The sequence below is a fragment of the Gymnogyps californianus genome, chromosome 4, assembly GCF_018139145.2.
Source record: "Gymnogyps californianus isolate 813 chromosome 4, ASM1813914v2, whole genome shotgun sequence".
NCBI classification, from domain to species: domain Eukaryota; kingdom Metazoa; phylum Chordata; class Aves; order Accipitriformes; family Cathartidae; genus Gymnogyps; species Gymnogyps californianus.
In genome coordinates this window covers 7,629,968-7,644,009 of record NC_059474.1, presented here as the reverse complement: position 1 = coordinate 7,644,009, position 14,042 = coordinate 7,629,968, and the positions used below count along the sequence as shown (strand labels likewise).

Below are 14,042 nucleotides of genomic sequence, written 5' to 3'. Positions count from 1 at the left end.
CAGATAACCACCTCGCGTTTGGAGTAACACTGGCAAATTTGAACTGCTTATGGCTTCAGAGCTAGAGGAGAGATCAAGCCTCCAGCCTGAGCATCTCTCTCCTTTCTGCTGGAAGTGGCGTAGGCAGCGGCCTGCCCTTGAATCCGTGTAGGCAAATGTACCCCTTGCACATCACTTCTGAATTTGATTTTCCGCATCTGTTGAGTTTCTCAGCAGACTGTCCTAAGGCTGAAGACATACCCACAGTAGCAAGTTCACTCAGGACATCCACTGGTTCTGCTTAGGCCACTCGATGGTTAATTATTCTCTGTATTACCTGCGAAATTACTACCACCAAACAGGTTATTGGATCTACTACAAACTTGCAGTTTTTGATCCCTTCAGTTGTCTTTAATATGTATGTTTCTTTGCATACAGAATGCAGCATCACAAGGAGTATCTTTTTCATTATAATTTTAAAGAGACAATCAGATGTCATAACTATTCTGTATGGGTCTGAGCCTGCTGCCCTTAATCATATAGAAAATAAGACATGACCAGGCCCAGACCGATTTAAAACTTGAGAAGTAAATTACTACTCAGTAGTAGCTTGCTGCAGTCCAGTTCTGTAAAAGTAAATGCAGAATGTTGTTATGCTAGTTCATTATGTTGAAAGTATATTTATTATAATTTTAAATGAAATTTTTAGTGTAATATATTCTTTCCAAATGTCTTCTTTAACACCTTGGGAGACAGCTAGATCAGTGGTCTCACTTGCCTATTGAGGGGCTGCCCACTGCCCACATAATTCTGTTAGTAGCTAAAGTTAAATTTTTAAGGACTTCATTAGTAGTGGGAGCCTCAGCGTAGTATCTCTGCAACTTACGCAGTTTGAATGAGCTCCAAGATTTCAGACAGGTGAGGAGGAGAAAACCTTCCCCTGGGTTACTAACCCACTTTTTGTTCTTTCATGTTAATTGGCTGTTCGTTCCTGGGAACACAGATTGCGCTGCTTCTCCTTTACCTCATCCAATGTCAAATCCCCAAAGAAGCCCTGCCAGCGCAGAAGGGAGCGAGCCATATGGGGCAGGTTGCAGTTGTTCCTTCAGGTCTGGATTTATTCCACTGTGAACAGATGGACAGTGGCTGACATCCACTAATGGTTCTCGATAGGTTTCTTCTGCTGTTCATCTCTATCTTCTTTTTCTCTTCAGCCAGAACACAGACCTTCCTGGAAATGGTCTGTTAACTCCTCCTGACTAGATGGAAAATGATACCTCTCATTTCACGATAACCAGAAAATGCAGAGGATTTAATTCCACCCTGGTTCTTGTGGTTTTAGCGCTTGTATGAAGAGGGTGAGATCAAGAAGAAAATCCCTTAGTCACTTAATACAGATAACATCAGAGGAGAGAGGTTTTTTGTGTTCACTGGTTTGAAGGGAATTTATTCTTCCATTCATTCAGCACACTGCACGCTTTTTCACTTTTGTACGGCTGTTATTTCCAGCATAGAGCTAGTATAGCCATTCCATTTTGAGAAAGGCGCAATGCACATTTGGCATTTCAAAAATGACTTTGAATGTTTGACACAGCTGAACTTCTTGTTCATTAAGTGGAACTTTAATCTACGACTTTGATCCTTCAGCAAACCTTTTTTTTTACAGTAGATGAAGGTCCTCTATTTTATTTCATGCTCGTGATGACCACCATTTCTTAAAGATGAAGTGTTTCCCTTTTGTCAATTATTCTTTTTTCCATTTTCCCCTCAGAACCTGCTGAAAATGTTTCTCCAATATGGCCTTTCTCTTTCACATCAACCAGAACGCATTAACTTCCTACAGCGGGAAGTTTCACACAGAGGAAGTTATACATAAAAAAAGCAGCTCTAATTAAAATAGGCAACTGCAAAATGAAAGTAGACTGATCTCTATGTGTGTGTTTTATAAACAAATGCTTTTCAGAATCTGAGCAAAAGAATTAAGGAAAGATTTAAATCCAAACAAAGTCTTCTTTCCAGATTTTAAATAAATTGTATTGACTTATTTTGATTACACATTTTAAAGATCTATTTTTAGGATGAAGTTTAAGCGTTGGGCCTGCTTTATCCGACCATTCTTTTCTTCTGACATAAATCCCTTTTAGGATCGGCAAGATTTACTGTTCACAAAAGTTAAGATATTCCCTTGAAATGTAATCTTACATTTTGATTAAAAAATGCACAAAGTTTTTAAAATGATGGCTTTAAAAACTGTTACAATGAATGACGCATGTTTGATAATGAAGCAAAAACATGCATGAAAGAGCCAGCATGCACAGCTATGACAAACTGAAGAAAATCTGTAAGTACACAATCTCAGTATGTAGATGTAAGAATATTGTCAAACCTCATTATTCTCTTTAGAGAGCATTAAACATGCATCTTGGCTCGTTGCTTAGACAATACAACAGTAAAACTTCCTCTTTCAGTATCTTCAAAGTCACATCTGCTAAAGATATTGTACCCTAATGTATCTAATTTGTGAAAGCCCAAGGTCATGCCCTTATGATTAGACATTCTGAGGGGAATAAAAATTGTACTTAAATTATACATATGGCTGTTAACAGATACACTTAAAACAATGTATTTACTCTTCAGCACATGTGCTCCTCCAGCTGACTCTTAAGAAGCCAAGAAACAGTTTGGGGGCTTAGAAAAATGCCATAATTCTTAGTGCAAAACACAGAAGACCCTCAGCTGTGTAACATTACTGTTAAAAAAAAAAAAAAATAGTGGCAGTGACAGCAGTGCCAAAATGTGATAAGAGGATGGGGATTGTTACGTTTTGTGGAAGATTTAGTTATGTTGTAGCTGTGCAAGCCATAGTCCAAAAGATGTGAAGATGACTGAATGTTTGGTGACCCAGAGGCGAGGTGGAGAACCTAGGAAGTAAAACGGATGGGGGCAGCGGAAGGCTTGACTGGAGTCAGCTGATCTGCTCCTGGATTTTCTCATGTTCAGGCTAAAACTAGGCCACTGAAAGCCGTGCAGAGGAGGAGGACTGAACTCTGGGTGAAAGCGAGCTTGATTTTCTTAAACAGAAAGAGCATTGCATTGTGTTCTGAAGGAAAACTTCAATCGCTCTTGGGTTATTTCGTTTTCTTTTCCATCCTGAGAGTCTTCATAGTTTATTCTCTAGAGCAGGTGCCTTGTGGCAGCTGTCAAAGAGCAGGGTGGAGAGACCTTTCGACTGGGGAGACAGGGTCAGATAACCTCTCTCCTTCAGCAGGTGCAAATCAGCTTTCCGCTATTGAAAGGAACACAGTTGGTCCAGTTACAATCAGCTGAGGATTCAGCCCTTGATGTTTTCCCAGGAAATATGAATTTGTGATGTGTGCATGTGCGCGCATGCACCAGGATGGAAATAAGTCCGGCATTACCTACGGTATGTGTATTTGTTAAGTCTGTGTACAATCAGAAAGGAAAAAGAGCAAGCATATGAATCCCTTCATGAAGTAGCGTAGAGAATACCAAACTGCAGTATTAATAACCTCCTGTTATTGAATACTCCATCTGTTCATCATGCCAACTTATCCTCACTTAGAGCACTCCCCTTGTCATAATATTTTGTACCACACTCCCCTCCCTCCTCGAAGCAGCAGTTCCAGTTTAGAACTAAACATTTGCCCAGTCATGTAACCCCACTGAGGAAATGGTCTCATTGCCTGTATCTGTTTCTCTATAAAAAAATGTAACTGAACTCTTAATTTCATTTCTGAATTTTCATTTTCCACTATTAATTTTTCCCAGAGATACTTCCATATCCATATTGGTATTCACAGATATTTCACTTGCGGTTTAAGCGTGTTCTACCCCTCGAGCTCGTTCCTGCTGATACTTTGCCACATGGCAACTGAAGTAGTGCAAAAAAAAAAAACCCAATCATGATTTTCTTCTTACAGCTTTGATATGTATGTATTTTTATATTTGCTAACATCTATAAATGGCAATAAAGTGGTTAACCACTTTAAAGTGATTAAAACCAAATTTGTTTATTTATACAAACCCCACATGAGGCGCTTGGCTAGATGCTGCCCTAGTGATGCACAGTGAGAATCTAGAGAAACTATGTTGTTTGAGGGATGTCTGAGACGTCTATACCAAGCCACAAAAGGCTTTCCCATGAATTCAGGAGGAAAATGAAGAAAGTCAGAGGCTGCATAAACTTGTCCTGGGAGTCCGATCCTGCTGGATAACCCCGTGAAATGGACACTACCTGGAGAATGATGGGGGAAAAACAAGTTATTAAGGAGCTGGAGCAGAGTTGCTAAAGGCTGCCTATAAGCTAAAATCCTTCACTTGTGCCCTGAATGGATTCCTGAAATCCACACAACTTGGAGGCTGAAACCACGCTTTACAACCTTTGGGTTCAAATATTCCCCTCTCAAACAAACAAAACCGCCGCCCCCCCCCCCCCCCCCAAACCCACAGGAAAATCTACAGCCTGTGCATGTAGAAACACAGAAGAGATGATCTGCTCCTAGTATCAGGCGTGTCACTTATCAAAGTGAATTACTAGTTAATGCTGCCCAGGAGTGCCTGTAACTATTTGTATTAGGTACCTCTAATATACCCATCACCACAGGTATCGTAAGTATTGCAGACTGATCCTGCCAAATCCAAAAAAGCTCTACAATCTTCGTGTCTACCCTCTCCCTTTCTATGCGCTAGTATTTAAAAACCACCCACAGTCCCGGAGTTCAGCGGTGCAGTCAGCAGAATTAACTCTCAGGTCATCCCGCAAACCGATTAAAAACGTGTGAGGGGAGGTACTGAAACTTCGTGCGGGGAGCTTGGCATGGAGCGAGGCGACGGCACGGACAGATGCACGCCGAGCTTGCTCCCCCTCAGCGAGGGCACCCCAAACTCTTCTGGGGTGGCCGGACACTGCACCTCGGCCCGGCTTGGCAGCCCGCTTGCCCTCGCCTCGAAGTCGGTAAGAGCTTGGCCATTTCCCTCTGTCTGAGGAGAATCAGGCCCTGACTGACCGCTGAGCCCAGGAGACAGCGCTAATACCTGAATTTTCGCGGAGGCTGAGCTGTCCTGTCCCTCCCTAGTCGTTATCTGAGGGGGCGTCGGGTCCCCTCGCACCCCTGAGGGGCTGCTGTGGCAGGGCGGGCTTTGGGACCCGTTTGCGGCGTAACCGCTGACAGAAACCGAGAGTTTTATTTCTGGAAAAAGCAAAAACGGGGGTTTTCGCTCGCCGGGCTCGTCTGTGGGGAGGGGACGAAACGAGCGAACACCCCGGCTGCTCCCGGCCGCGGATGAGGAGGAGCGGGGCGGCTGTGCGAGAGGCGTGGAAGTTTCTCAGGTGGCTGGAGCCTGAGCTCCCGGTGCTGAGGAGAGGAGAAACCCGGGGGGAAGACGGCGGCGCGGCGCGGGGCCATGGCGGCGCTGCGGGCCTCGGCCACCCTCGCCCCCTCCCTCACCCGGGCGGGGCGAGGCGGGGCCGCCGTCAGCTGACCCAGCCGGCCGCGGGGGCGCCGCGCCGACTTTGGTTTTCGTCCGCCGCCGCCACCGCTGCTTCGGTGGCGAGGCGAATGGCGGGCTCTCGGAGGGAGCCCTGTGTGGGAAAAAGGGGGTCGCCGGGGTTTGGCCGCTGGCGATAACACTTGTTTTTGACCCAAATCTCAGTCTCGGTTCCACTTTGGGCAGTGCAGAGGCAGAATGCTGAATTTCTGTTCATTTCCCTCGTCAGTGAAAGCAGGGGTTATCCCCCCGAGGAGGTGACGGGAGCGGGGCTGCGTGTGAAGGCCGGGCGGCCGGGTTACCCAGCAGGGACACCGGCACCCGTAACCCTTGGGGCTTCTGGCCCCGGGGCCTCAGCACAGCGGCCGGTTTTCGGGTGCCTTGAGACCTGGCTTTTCCCCCCAAAAAGGTGCCTGTTGGCTCCAGCAGCCTTTTCGGAGGGTCAGCCCCGCGGCGGGGCGATGTTTTGTCCTTTCTGTACGCCCTCGCGCAGGGTGGTGCGAGTGCCTTAAACACGGTGCAAACTGTGAGGAATTCGGTGCCGCCGGACGGTATCGTTACGGCAGAATTGGCCCTTTCTGTAGTCCGTGGGGCTTCCCAGGGAGCAGGTCCAGGTGTTCGTCCCGGGGGAGCCCTGTGTGGTAACGGGGCTGCGAGCTGCGGAGCGGGACACCCGGGGCAGCTGTGGTGGTGTTGCAGGGGCGTTGCGACGAGAAGTAAGAGACAGTCTGTTATTAATGAAGTGGTGCTTTTGCATTTAGGGACCGAGGGTGAGGACTGAAGAGGGTCCGGCGCTGATCGCCCAGCGCTTTGGACTTAATGGGAACGTGGGGGGACATCCCCAATGGGAAAGAATGTCAGTATTTGGCCAATTTGCTGCTTTTCATCTAAACCCGTCCCCGTTGGCGGCAGTGCCGACCCCAGCCCTGCCGCTTCCCTGGTGGGACCATGGGGTTTTGGGTCACCCAAGGTTTTGGGCCTTGAGTGCGGCATGGGGGCTCTGAGGGCAGATCAGTGACGCAGGAGGCACTAAACCTCACTTACACTCACTGGGAGCAAAATTAGAGTGTTCTGCAGGTTGGTTTTTTTTCATCCCTGTTAATTTGTAAGTGGGAAAAGCTTTCACCGAATCACAAAAAATAATGAAACACCAGAAGTGGCGATGTTTTGGGATGCCAGGAAGGGTGTCGAATGCAGCTAGTGTTAACTTTGTTGAAGTTTAAACAAAACAAAACAAAAAAGTGGCTACATAAGGCCCTAAAAGCAGTTCGAGGTTTCGGTGCAGGCTTGTCGCACCACAAACCAAACGCCGGCGAACGGAGTGTGAAGCTCTAGGCCCGCTTGCGCCCGCCCCGCTCTCTTTCTGTCTTCCGTGAGTGCCTGGAACCAAGAGATCGAGCCGGGGCGCGGAAGCCCCGCCCGCGGCGGCGGCGGCAGCAGCAGCGGCCGCTCCCCCCCAACCCCTTCCCCCCCCCCCCCGCCCCTCCGGCGGGCGGCGCGCGTGCGCGCGGCGGGGGCGCGCGGGAGGGCATGCGCGCGGGCGCGCGCCGAGGCGCCTCACTTCAGGGGCGCCCACGGAGTAGCCGCCATATGCCGCGGCGGCTTGTATTTTTATTGCCAGCTTCGCCGTCGCGGAGCGGCGGTGCCCCCCCGGCCTCCTCCCCGCGGCGAGCGCGGACGTAGCGTTTCAATGGGAAGTTCTCACTTACTAAACAAGGGCTTGCCTCTAGGTAACGATCTCGCGTCGCGTCGCGCCGGCCTGGTCACGGCGGTGGGGACCGGCGGCGGTGGTGGTGGCGGTGGTGGGGGGTTACGATCGGCCTCCGCCACCACCGCGCTTTGTGTGCCCGTCACCGCCGCTCCCGGCCCCCTCCGCGCAACCCCCCCCCCTCCCCGGCCGCCGGCGGGGAGCGGGGCTCCCCTGACGGCCGCATCGCCAGCGCAACTTTGCCTGGTAGCTGCTGGCGGTAGCTGGGGTATTTGGATAAAAAAAAAATAAAAATAAATATAAATAAAAATCAAACGCGGGGAGGCGGGTGAGGCGCAGTCAGGGGACTGGAAGTCGGCTGCGGGTATAATTCATCCTTAAATTAAAAAAGTCAAACGGCGCTAAAACTGCATCCAGAATGTTAATTTGGGGTGTTTTTTTCCGCCGGTCCCGTTCGCTCTTGGGTTGAGCCGTGCCCTGGCTTTTAACTGCAGAGAAATGCTGGTAAAGTGCCATGGAGGAAAAAAGCTGTGCTAATATTTCAATAAACAGGAAGTTTAAAAGCGGCGTTTTATTGCTGTAAAAAAGTGCTTAAGGCCTGGCTGTTGAAATGATTTTGCTAAATCTGCAGACGGGTTATGTATCTGAGAGGTAAGGCTCTTCTCTGTAAATTTGAATTTCTCTTTTTCTTTCTTTCCTTCTCCTTTTTTAAACATGTGCTAGCAAATGTATTTATGGGTTGCTGCTGGTTTTTAAGGTAACATGAATAATATACATGAGGTGATGTTACAGATAGGTCTCCAGAATTGCTTGGCATAAATTATCATGTTAATCTGAAGGTGATTCCCCCCCCCCCCCCCCCCCCCCCCCGCCTCAGACATAAGGAGACAGAATGTCGATTCTAGTTGTAAACATTATCATTTTGTAAGTAAATGATACAAAAAGAAGGCTACAAAGCAGAGAATAAGCCTGTTTACCGTGTAGATATGAGTCAGTCTGCTATGCTGCTTTGTTTTCCTCTAAAAAATTAAATTTGAAAGTCAGGATTTCAGTCATAGTACCGATCTGGACAGAATAATGGTAGAAAACAGTTACCAGCGGAGGTTTTCAAAATTTCACCTGTTGTGACTTAAATTAAACAATTTAACGTTGCCTTATATTTTAATAACTGTTGTCCTTATCAGGAAGAATGTTTGCTTTTAGGCCATGATGGAGTAGCTAAAGATAATCATCCCTTTAGCCTCATTGAAAATAATGAGGCCTAATAAACTGAAGTGAATGTGTACTTTTTTCCCAGTGAATCAAAATTAACTATCATATTTGCGATGTACATACGTCTTTCAAGTGCATCGCACTGATTCCTTCTCCTGGGTCTTAGAAGATGTAAATATTCTTATTTAGCATTCGAGCCCCTTGGCAAGTAGCCTGATGCCCTTATTAAAATATTTTAAATCTCATTATTGTATCGCACTAGGAAGGGAACAAGAAAATGCTAAGTAAAATAAAATATATTTAAATAATTTCAGTTGTAGATTGAAATCCCATTGAGTAACGCTTTAAAAATCTGTATCTTTTATAAATAAAAAGGGTTAAAAAGCTCACTATAAAGTAGACTATGGTAGTAGAAAGATAATTGTCCAGTGCATCTCTTTGTTCTGTGTTCTTATCTGTTTTATCTATTTTTAGCTGTGCGTTGGTGAAGCAGGCATGTAAAATTAGCAGCCCAAAGTGCTAACTTTAGTATATTTTATAATGTTGCTCTTTATTGACCCCCAAAGGCAGCAAGATTTCAATATTAGAATTCCTTACCGTTTGACAAATAATATCCTCTTTGGTTTATTATTATGTCAACCATCTCGAGAGTAAGCTAGTGACAAAATACTTTGTCCACTTGCAATTCACTAGTGTATTTCCAACCAAAATGAAACAAACAACCCTCTGCCCCCAACCTGCCACAGTTTTCCAGTCTGAACAAGAAATAGGTGTTTATGGGGTGGCTGCAATTCATAAACAGATGAGAGAAACTGAGAGAGTTAAATTGTTCCCTCATTTTTGTCATTGTTAATGTAAAAAAAATACTTGGGACGTGAATGGAGTTTCTCTGTGTGTGTTTGATGGCATCGAGGGCGTAAATTGGTGCAGAGTCAGTGGTGTGTTCTCTGTCCTTCTGTAAACACCCACACCCCCCACATAATGTAGATCCAGTATTTCTCCATCAAGGGATGTGGTATTTCATTACTGAATTGGCAAATAAAATAGTAATAATCCCAAGAGTTGCTGTAGTCATGCTCAGTAGAAGAGTTTAGTCAATGAAACTGCTATTTTGAAATGAAACTACTACAGTCACCTTTGTGAATTTTTCAGTTCAGTGTTGTCATATGTAGTTAAGGAGTAGCTGGAGCACGCAGCTTTTGAGCACACAGTATGCTACATCTGAAAAGCTCATCATCATAAATATTGTGTACGCTATGATACTTTATCATAATGTGAAGTTCCTGATAGCGTGACAAAACAAATTACAAGTGCCCTTACATTTGTCAGTTTGGTTAGCTCTTGACTTGTCCTTCTGTATCATAAAGATAAATAGCATCTGCCCTTTGTTAAAAATGTGCGATGCTTCAATTTACTAATCTCTCTGTTTCTAAGAGTTAGTATTTTATTTACAATGTAAACAGAGCGGTCGCAGTACTTAGCCAGAAGTGTGATCCGAGAGATTAGGATTGGGCTGGATACTGTGAAGTGTCATCATACAAACAGATTAGTGCACTTGCCAACATTTTGAAATGTGAAGTCAATCTCTCCTTATCAAATAAGAACATCTACCACGGATCGGTGACTAGGCTGGGTAGTCCCTTTTGGGGAGAAAACGGACATTATCCTAAAGTACCTGTTTACATGAATACCAGACGAATGGAAGAAAAAAACCCAAGTTTATTTTACAAGAAAATAGTTTGAACAGCGATAAGGAAAGGCACAGATTTAAATGTCTTTTAAGTAAAGACACTGAGAAGCAACATGATCTTTAATTTGCTTATGTCAAATATAACACTTACTGGAAACCATGCAAATATTTGGGACTACAATTGTTTGTTGCCATTTTGTCTTTCCTTACCTACCATGCATTTGTAATAACTATGTTTCTTGAAGCTGATCTGGAGAGGTTGGCTATTTGTGTGTTAGACCTGCCTTTAGGAGTAATATTTCGGTTTTCGCCTCCCAAGCCAGCTGGGAGCATTGATGAGGTGATACTCTCCAGCACGTGTCAAGCTTTCAAATCCCGTAGCAGTTGGCAGTGTAGCAACATAGCAGCCTCATCTCAGGCTCCCTAACCTTCTGGCCCCGTAGTTATTTATTTAGTGAGAGAGTAGAGATGGAGTTACACTTTTAATATGTGTCCTAAAATTTAAGGTGAGGATAAAAGTTGTAGTACATAGCCCTTTAGCCTTAGTTCCTCTGCCGCACATGCTTTCTCACTCCCAGACAGAGTAGCAACGGATTTACAGTTCGGGAAGACAGAAGTTCCCAGCTGTGTTTTTGGGTCTCTTTCTCCCCTACTGCCTTGAGAGCAAAGATGATGATTCATTTTAATCTGGGTGTTGATCAGGAAAAGATAGCAAACATGCTTTACAGATAAATCTAAAATTAACATTTCCTGCTGAAATATAACCCTTTGCTCTCTCACCAGTATTCCGCTGGGAGAAATGGAGAAGTGCAGCAGCACTTCCAGTTGTGGTGGGCGTTTTAGGATCTCTGAGCTGTGATTACGATAGGATCTTTTCCAATGCTCAGTAATCCTCAGCCCATCTCCCCAAATGATTAACGTGCTCAGAAGTGTTTTGGGAGTCTGGCAGCATCAAAGCGTTGGCTGGCTGAAACTGATGTACGGCCTTACGCGGCGGTATTGCGGGGAGGAGGAAGCAGAGTGAGTGTCTCAAATTGTTTATGATGTGAAAAGGGTGCTGTGAGTCCCCGGATTAGACTTTTTTAGGCGCTTGTGGGGCCCTATCCTTTGATGTTCAGCTTTAGTTTGACGGTTGAAGTGAGTGAAAACCTCAAATTTGTTTTTGAACCCAACCAGTGTCCGGTTCCTCGAGGACTATGAGACAGTCCCTCGGCTCGTCTAATTTGTGCCACCTCGTAGCTGCTATCTGCGGCCACGTCAGGGACAGGGAGTATCTGGAGCACAGCGTGCCTCGGCCGCACCCTCGGGCTCTGCCTGCCGCCAGCACCAGCGCCCAGGCGGGAGCTGGCAGCGCCGCTCGCTTAGCTGGCAGAGGGACGGCTACCCGAACCGGCGTCTTTACCTCTATGGGTGCTGCAGAAGTAAAAGTAATTAAATAATAATTAAAAAAAAGCTCACAAGGTAAAATTAAATTCCAAAGAAAAAGAAATCGCTCAAAAGAAACCTCTCCTGAAAAATATCTCTATATGAGATGAATAGGTTAATTATTTTTTGATGTGCAAAACAGAACATGTTTATGTTTGCTATAGCAGAGCAAGAATTTAATTTTTGAGGAAGATGATTATAAATTAACTTGCCTCTTTTATGAAATATTTGTGTCATTTCATCTCAAACATCACATTTCATGTATTATTATTCCATTTACTAATTATCTAGTTTGTGTCTAATCAACATAATTGAAAATTGACATTGTTTGATTTTTTTTCTTTGAACTAAACATTGCTAATGCTATAGCATGTTTCACATTGGCATTTATTTTGGACAACCGTTGCTCATCTCTGCATTTTCATCTTTTATTATACCTGCCTTTTTCAAGGGGCTTTTGGAGGAACCTCCTTGCAGTGTACCTGCCAGGGTAGTCAGCCAGAAGGGATTCTCTACAGAGAGCAGAAAAAGCTGGCCTCGGGGCTGGGGACAATTGTTCAGAGTAATTGTAAAGTTGAGGTTTTAATAGAAAGCTTTTATTTCTGCTACGTATGAAGCTTTTGTAGCTTCAGTATTAAAACACGAGGTAATGTGATTATATAATTTTGCTTTATGTTAGGGATTTTAAGGCATATTTTAATAATTCTATTTACAGGTCAGCGGATGTCCCTTATCCGTGCCCAAATCACTTTCAGCGAGTTGTGTCACCACTGGCAAAGTTACATAAGTCTGCAGTGAAAGTTGGTCATGCTTTCCGACTCTGTATGTATGCCAGAGCTCACCGCATTACCCCTCCTCTCCTTTTAGTCTTTGTAGGGGAGCTCTGATGCCAACTCACAAAAAAAGGAAGGAAGCAGAGAAACATTTCTTACTTGACTTGAGTCACAATTCCAAATTCATGTATGCAGTCCAAATTTCTTATTGTTGGATGTGCACTAACAGTCTTCCTGAACAGCTCCAGTATTTTTTGATAGATACCATCTTCTGCTGTCATACATGGACACACCCTGTGATAAGAGTGGTGAGAGGTCCGTCCCAGCGGGGTATGCTGGAAGCTTTGCAATTAATTCTCACACTAGCATGTAGAACGTGACAAGAGCGTAACTGTTTTGCTGCCTCTTAAAGCCAGCGTTGCTTTTGCCACCTTCTGCGCTTGGTTGACACGTGACCTTCAGAAGCGAGAAATGTCTGTAGTTGGGAAACCACGACGGGCAGCCCAGTGTTATGCACATTTACCTAACTGTGCCTGGTCTTGTGCAAAAGGGATGTAGGCTCTCATCCACGTTGGACAGTCAGAGCAGAGTCTAACCACAGGTAAAGCAGATAGTGGTTTAGGAAAGCTGAGTTCTAGGGGCAGCAAAAGAAGGTGGTCTTGCTTTCTATTTCGCTTGTGTCAGAGCCTCTGAAGGCCAGGCTGACTGCTGTTGCTGCTGCCATGTGGCGGATTGTTCCTCTCTCCTACCCTCCGAACATGATCAATAGGAATTAGCCCATGACTGCCATCTGATGACAGCAGGAATGGCAAATCCAACTCTCCAAGGCTCTCCCTGCTGCATTCCCATCGAACTGTGTTCCTCTCCTATGGCCAGAGCATACACCGTGTGCCATAAAGCCCTGTACCTGGCCAAGCAGAGGAATGAATGGCCAATGTGCTGTCCTGCATCATGCTCAGCCAGTGCACTAGCAAGTCAGAGCTCAGAAGAAAGCCAGGAGAGAAGCAGCACTGCAGGGTATTTTCATCATCTGCTACTACACATCCATTTTTTCACTCTGCAGAATGTCATCGTAGCCCTTGGGTGAGTCAGAAGTTGGGAGAATGAGCCAGAAAGGAGCTATACTAAGATGTGTGCTATCCAGTCAGATTGGGCTGATCTGCAGGAAGATCTGCAGGGAGTGCTGCCCCAGGCAGCTGTTAGTCATACCTATAGTCAGCGAGAGGTGCTGCTAGGGGCTGACAGCCAGCCATGTCTTTGCCATTGGTGCGGATCCCAGTATCTTTAATTTATAATTGCAGAATTTCTATTGGCTTCTGTGGGATTTTTACCTGAATATGGATTTTCAGAATTAGCGCTCTATTTTAAGCCAAACTGTCCAAAATTACCGTTGCTTCTTGCGTATATGCAGCATGGCACTCTCAATCCCATAAAGAAAATGTATGGCTTAGCAGAAACAGTGGTGTGGAGCACTTCATCAAAATTCCCAGATGAGTCAAATTTCATTAGATGGTTGCAGCCAGTTTGTCTCTTGCTGAGTATGTAGCTTTAGTCTTTGCAGAGTCATGCAGGACAAAAGTGTTTAGCAGAGATAACCACAAGCCGGTCTCCAAACTCTTAAACTGATACTTAAATATTTTTTCTCTTTAATGTGTTGTACCAGATATATTAAACTGTTTATTTTCAACCAGATAATGAGCGTTTTCACGTTTGTGGTCTACCAACCATCTTAATGTGTGTCTAGTGC

The 14,042-nt window shown here is 45.2% G+C and overlaps 1 protein-coding gene across 12 annotated transcripts in view; it reads left to right on the top strand.

The window, feature by feature from the left end:
- The window catches only part of CTBP1 (C-terminal binding protein 1), a 245,339-nt gene that overhangs the window by 167,446 nt on the left and 63,851 nt on the right, over positions 1 to 14,042 (top strand). Inside the window, exon 1 of one of the 12 annotated variants that reach the window (XM_050896646.1) lies at positions 4,934 to 4,954. The exons of 7 other annotated variants lie outside the window; for them this stretch is intronic. Coding sequence is in view for 1 of the 5 variants with exons in the window: in XM_050896637.1 (XP_050752594.1) it covers positions 7,178 to 7,217 (40 nt within the window). In the remaining 4 variants the exon portion in view is untranslated. Of the gene's footprint in view, positions 1 to 4,933; positions 4,955 to 7,115; positions 7,218 to 7,712; positions 7,847 to 14,042 lie in introns of those variants that run through there. 4 more of the 12 variants (XM_050896637.1, XM_050896639.1, XM_050896645.1 and 1 more) reach the window with 4 other exon arrangements.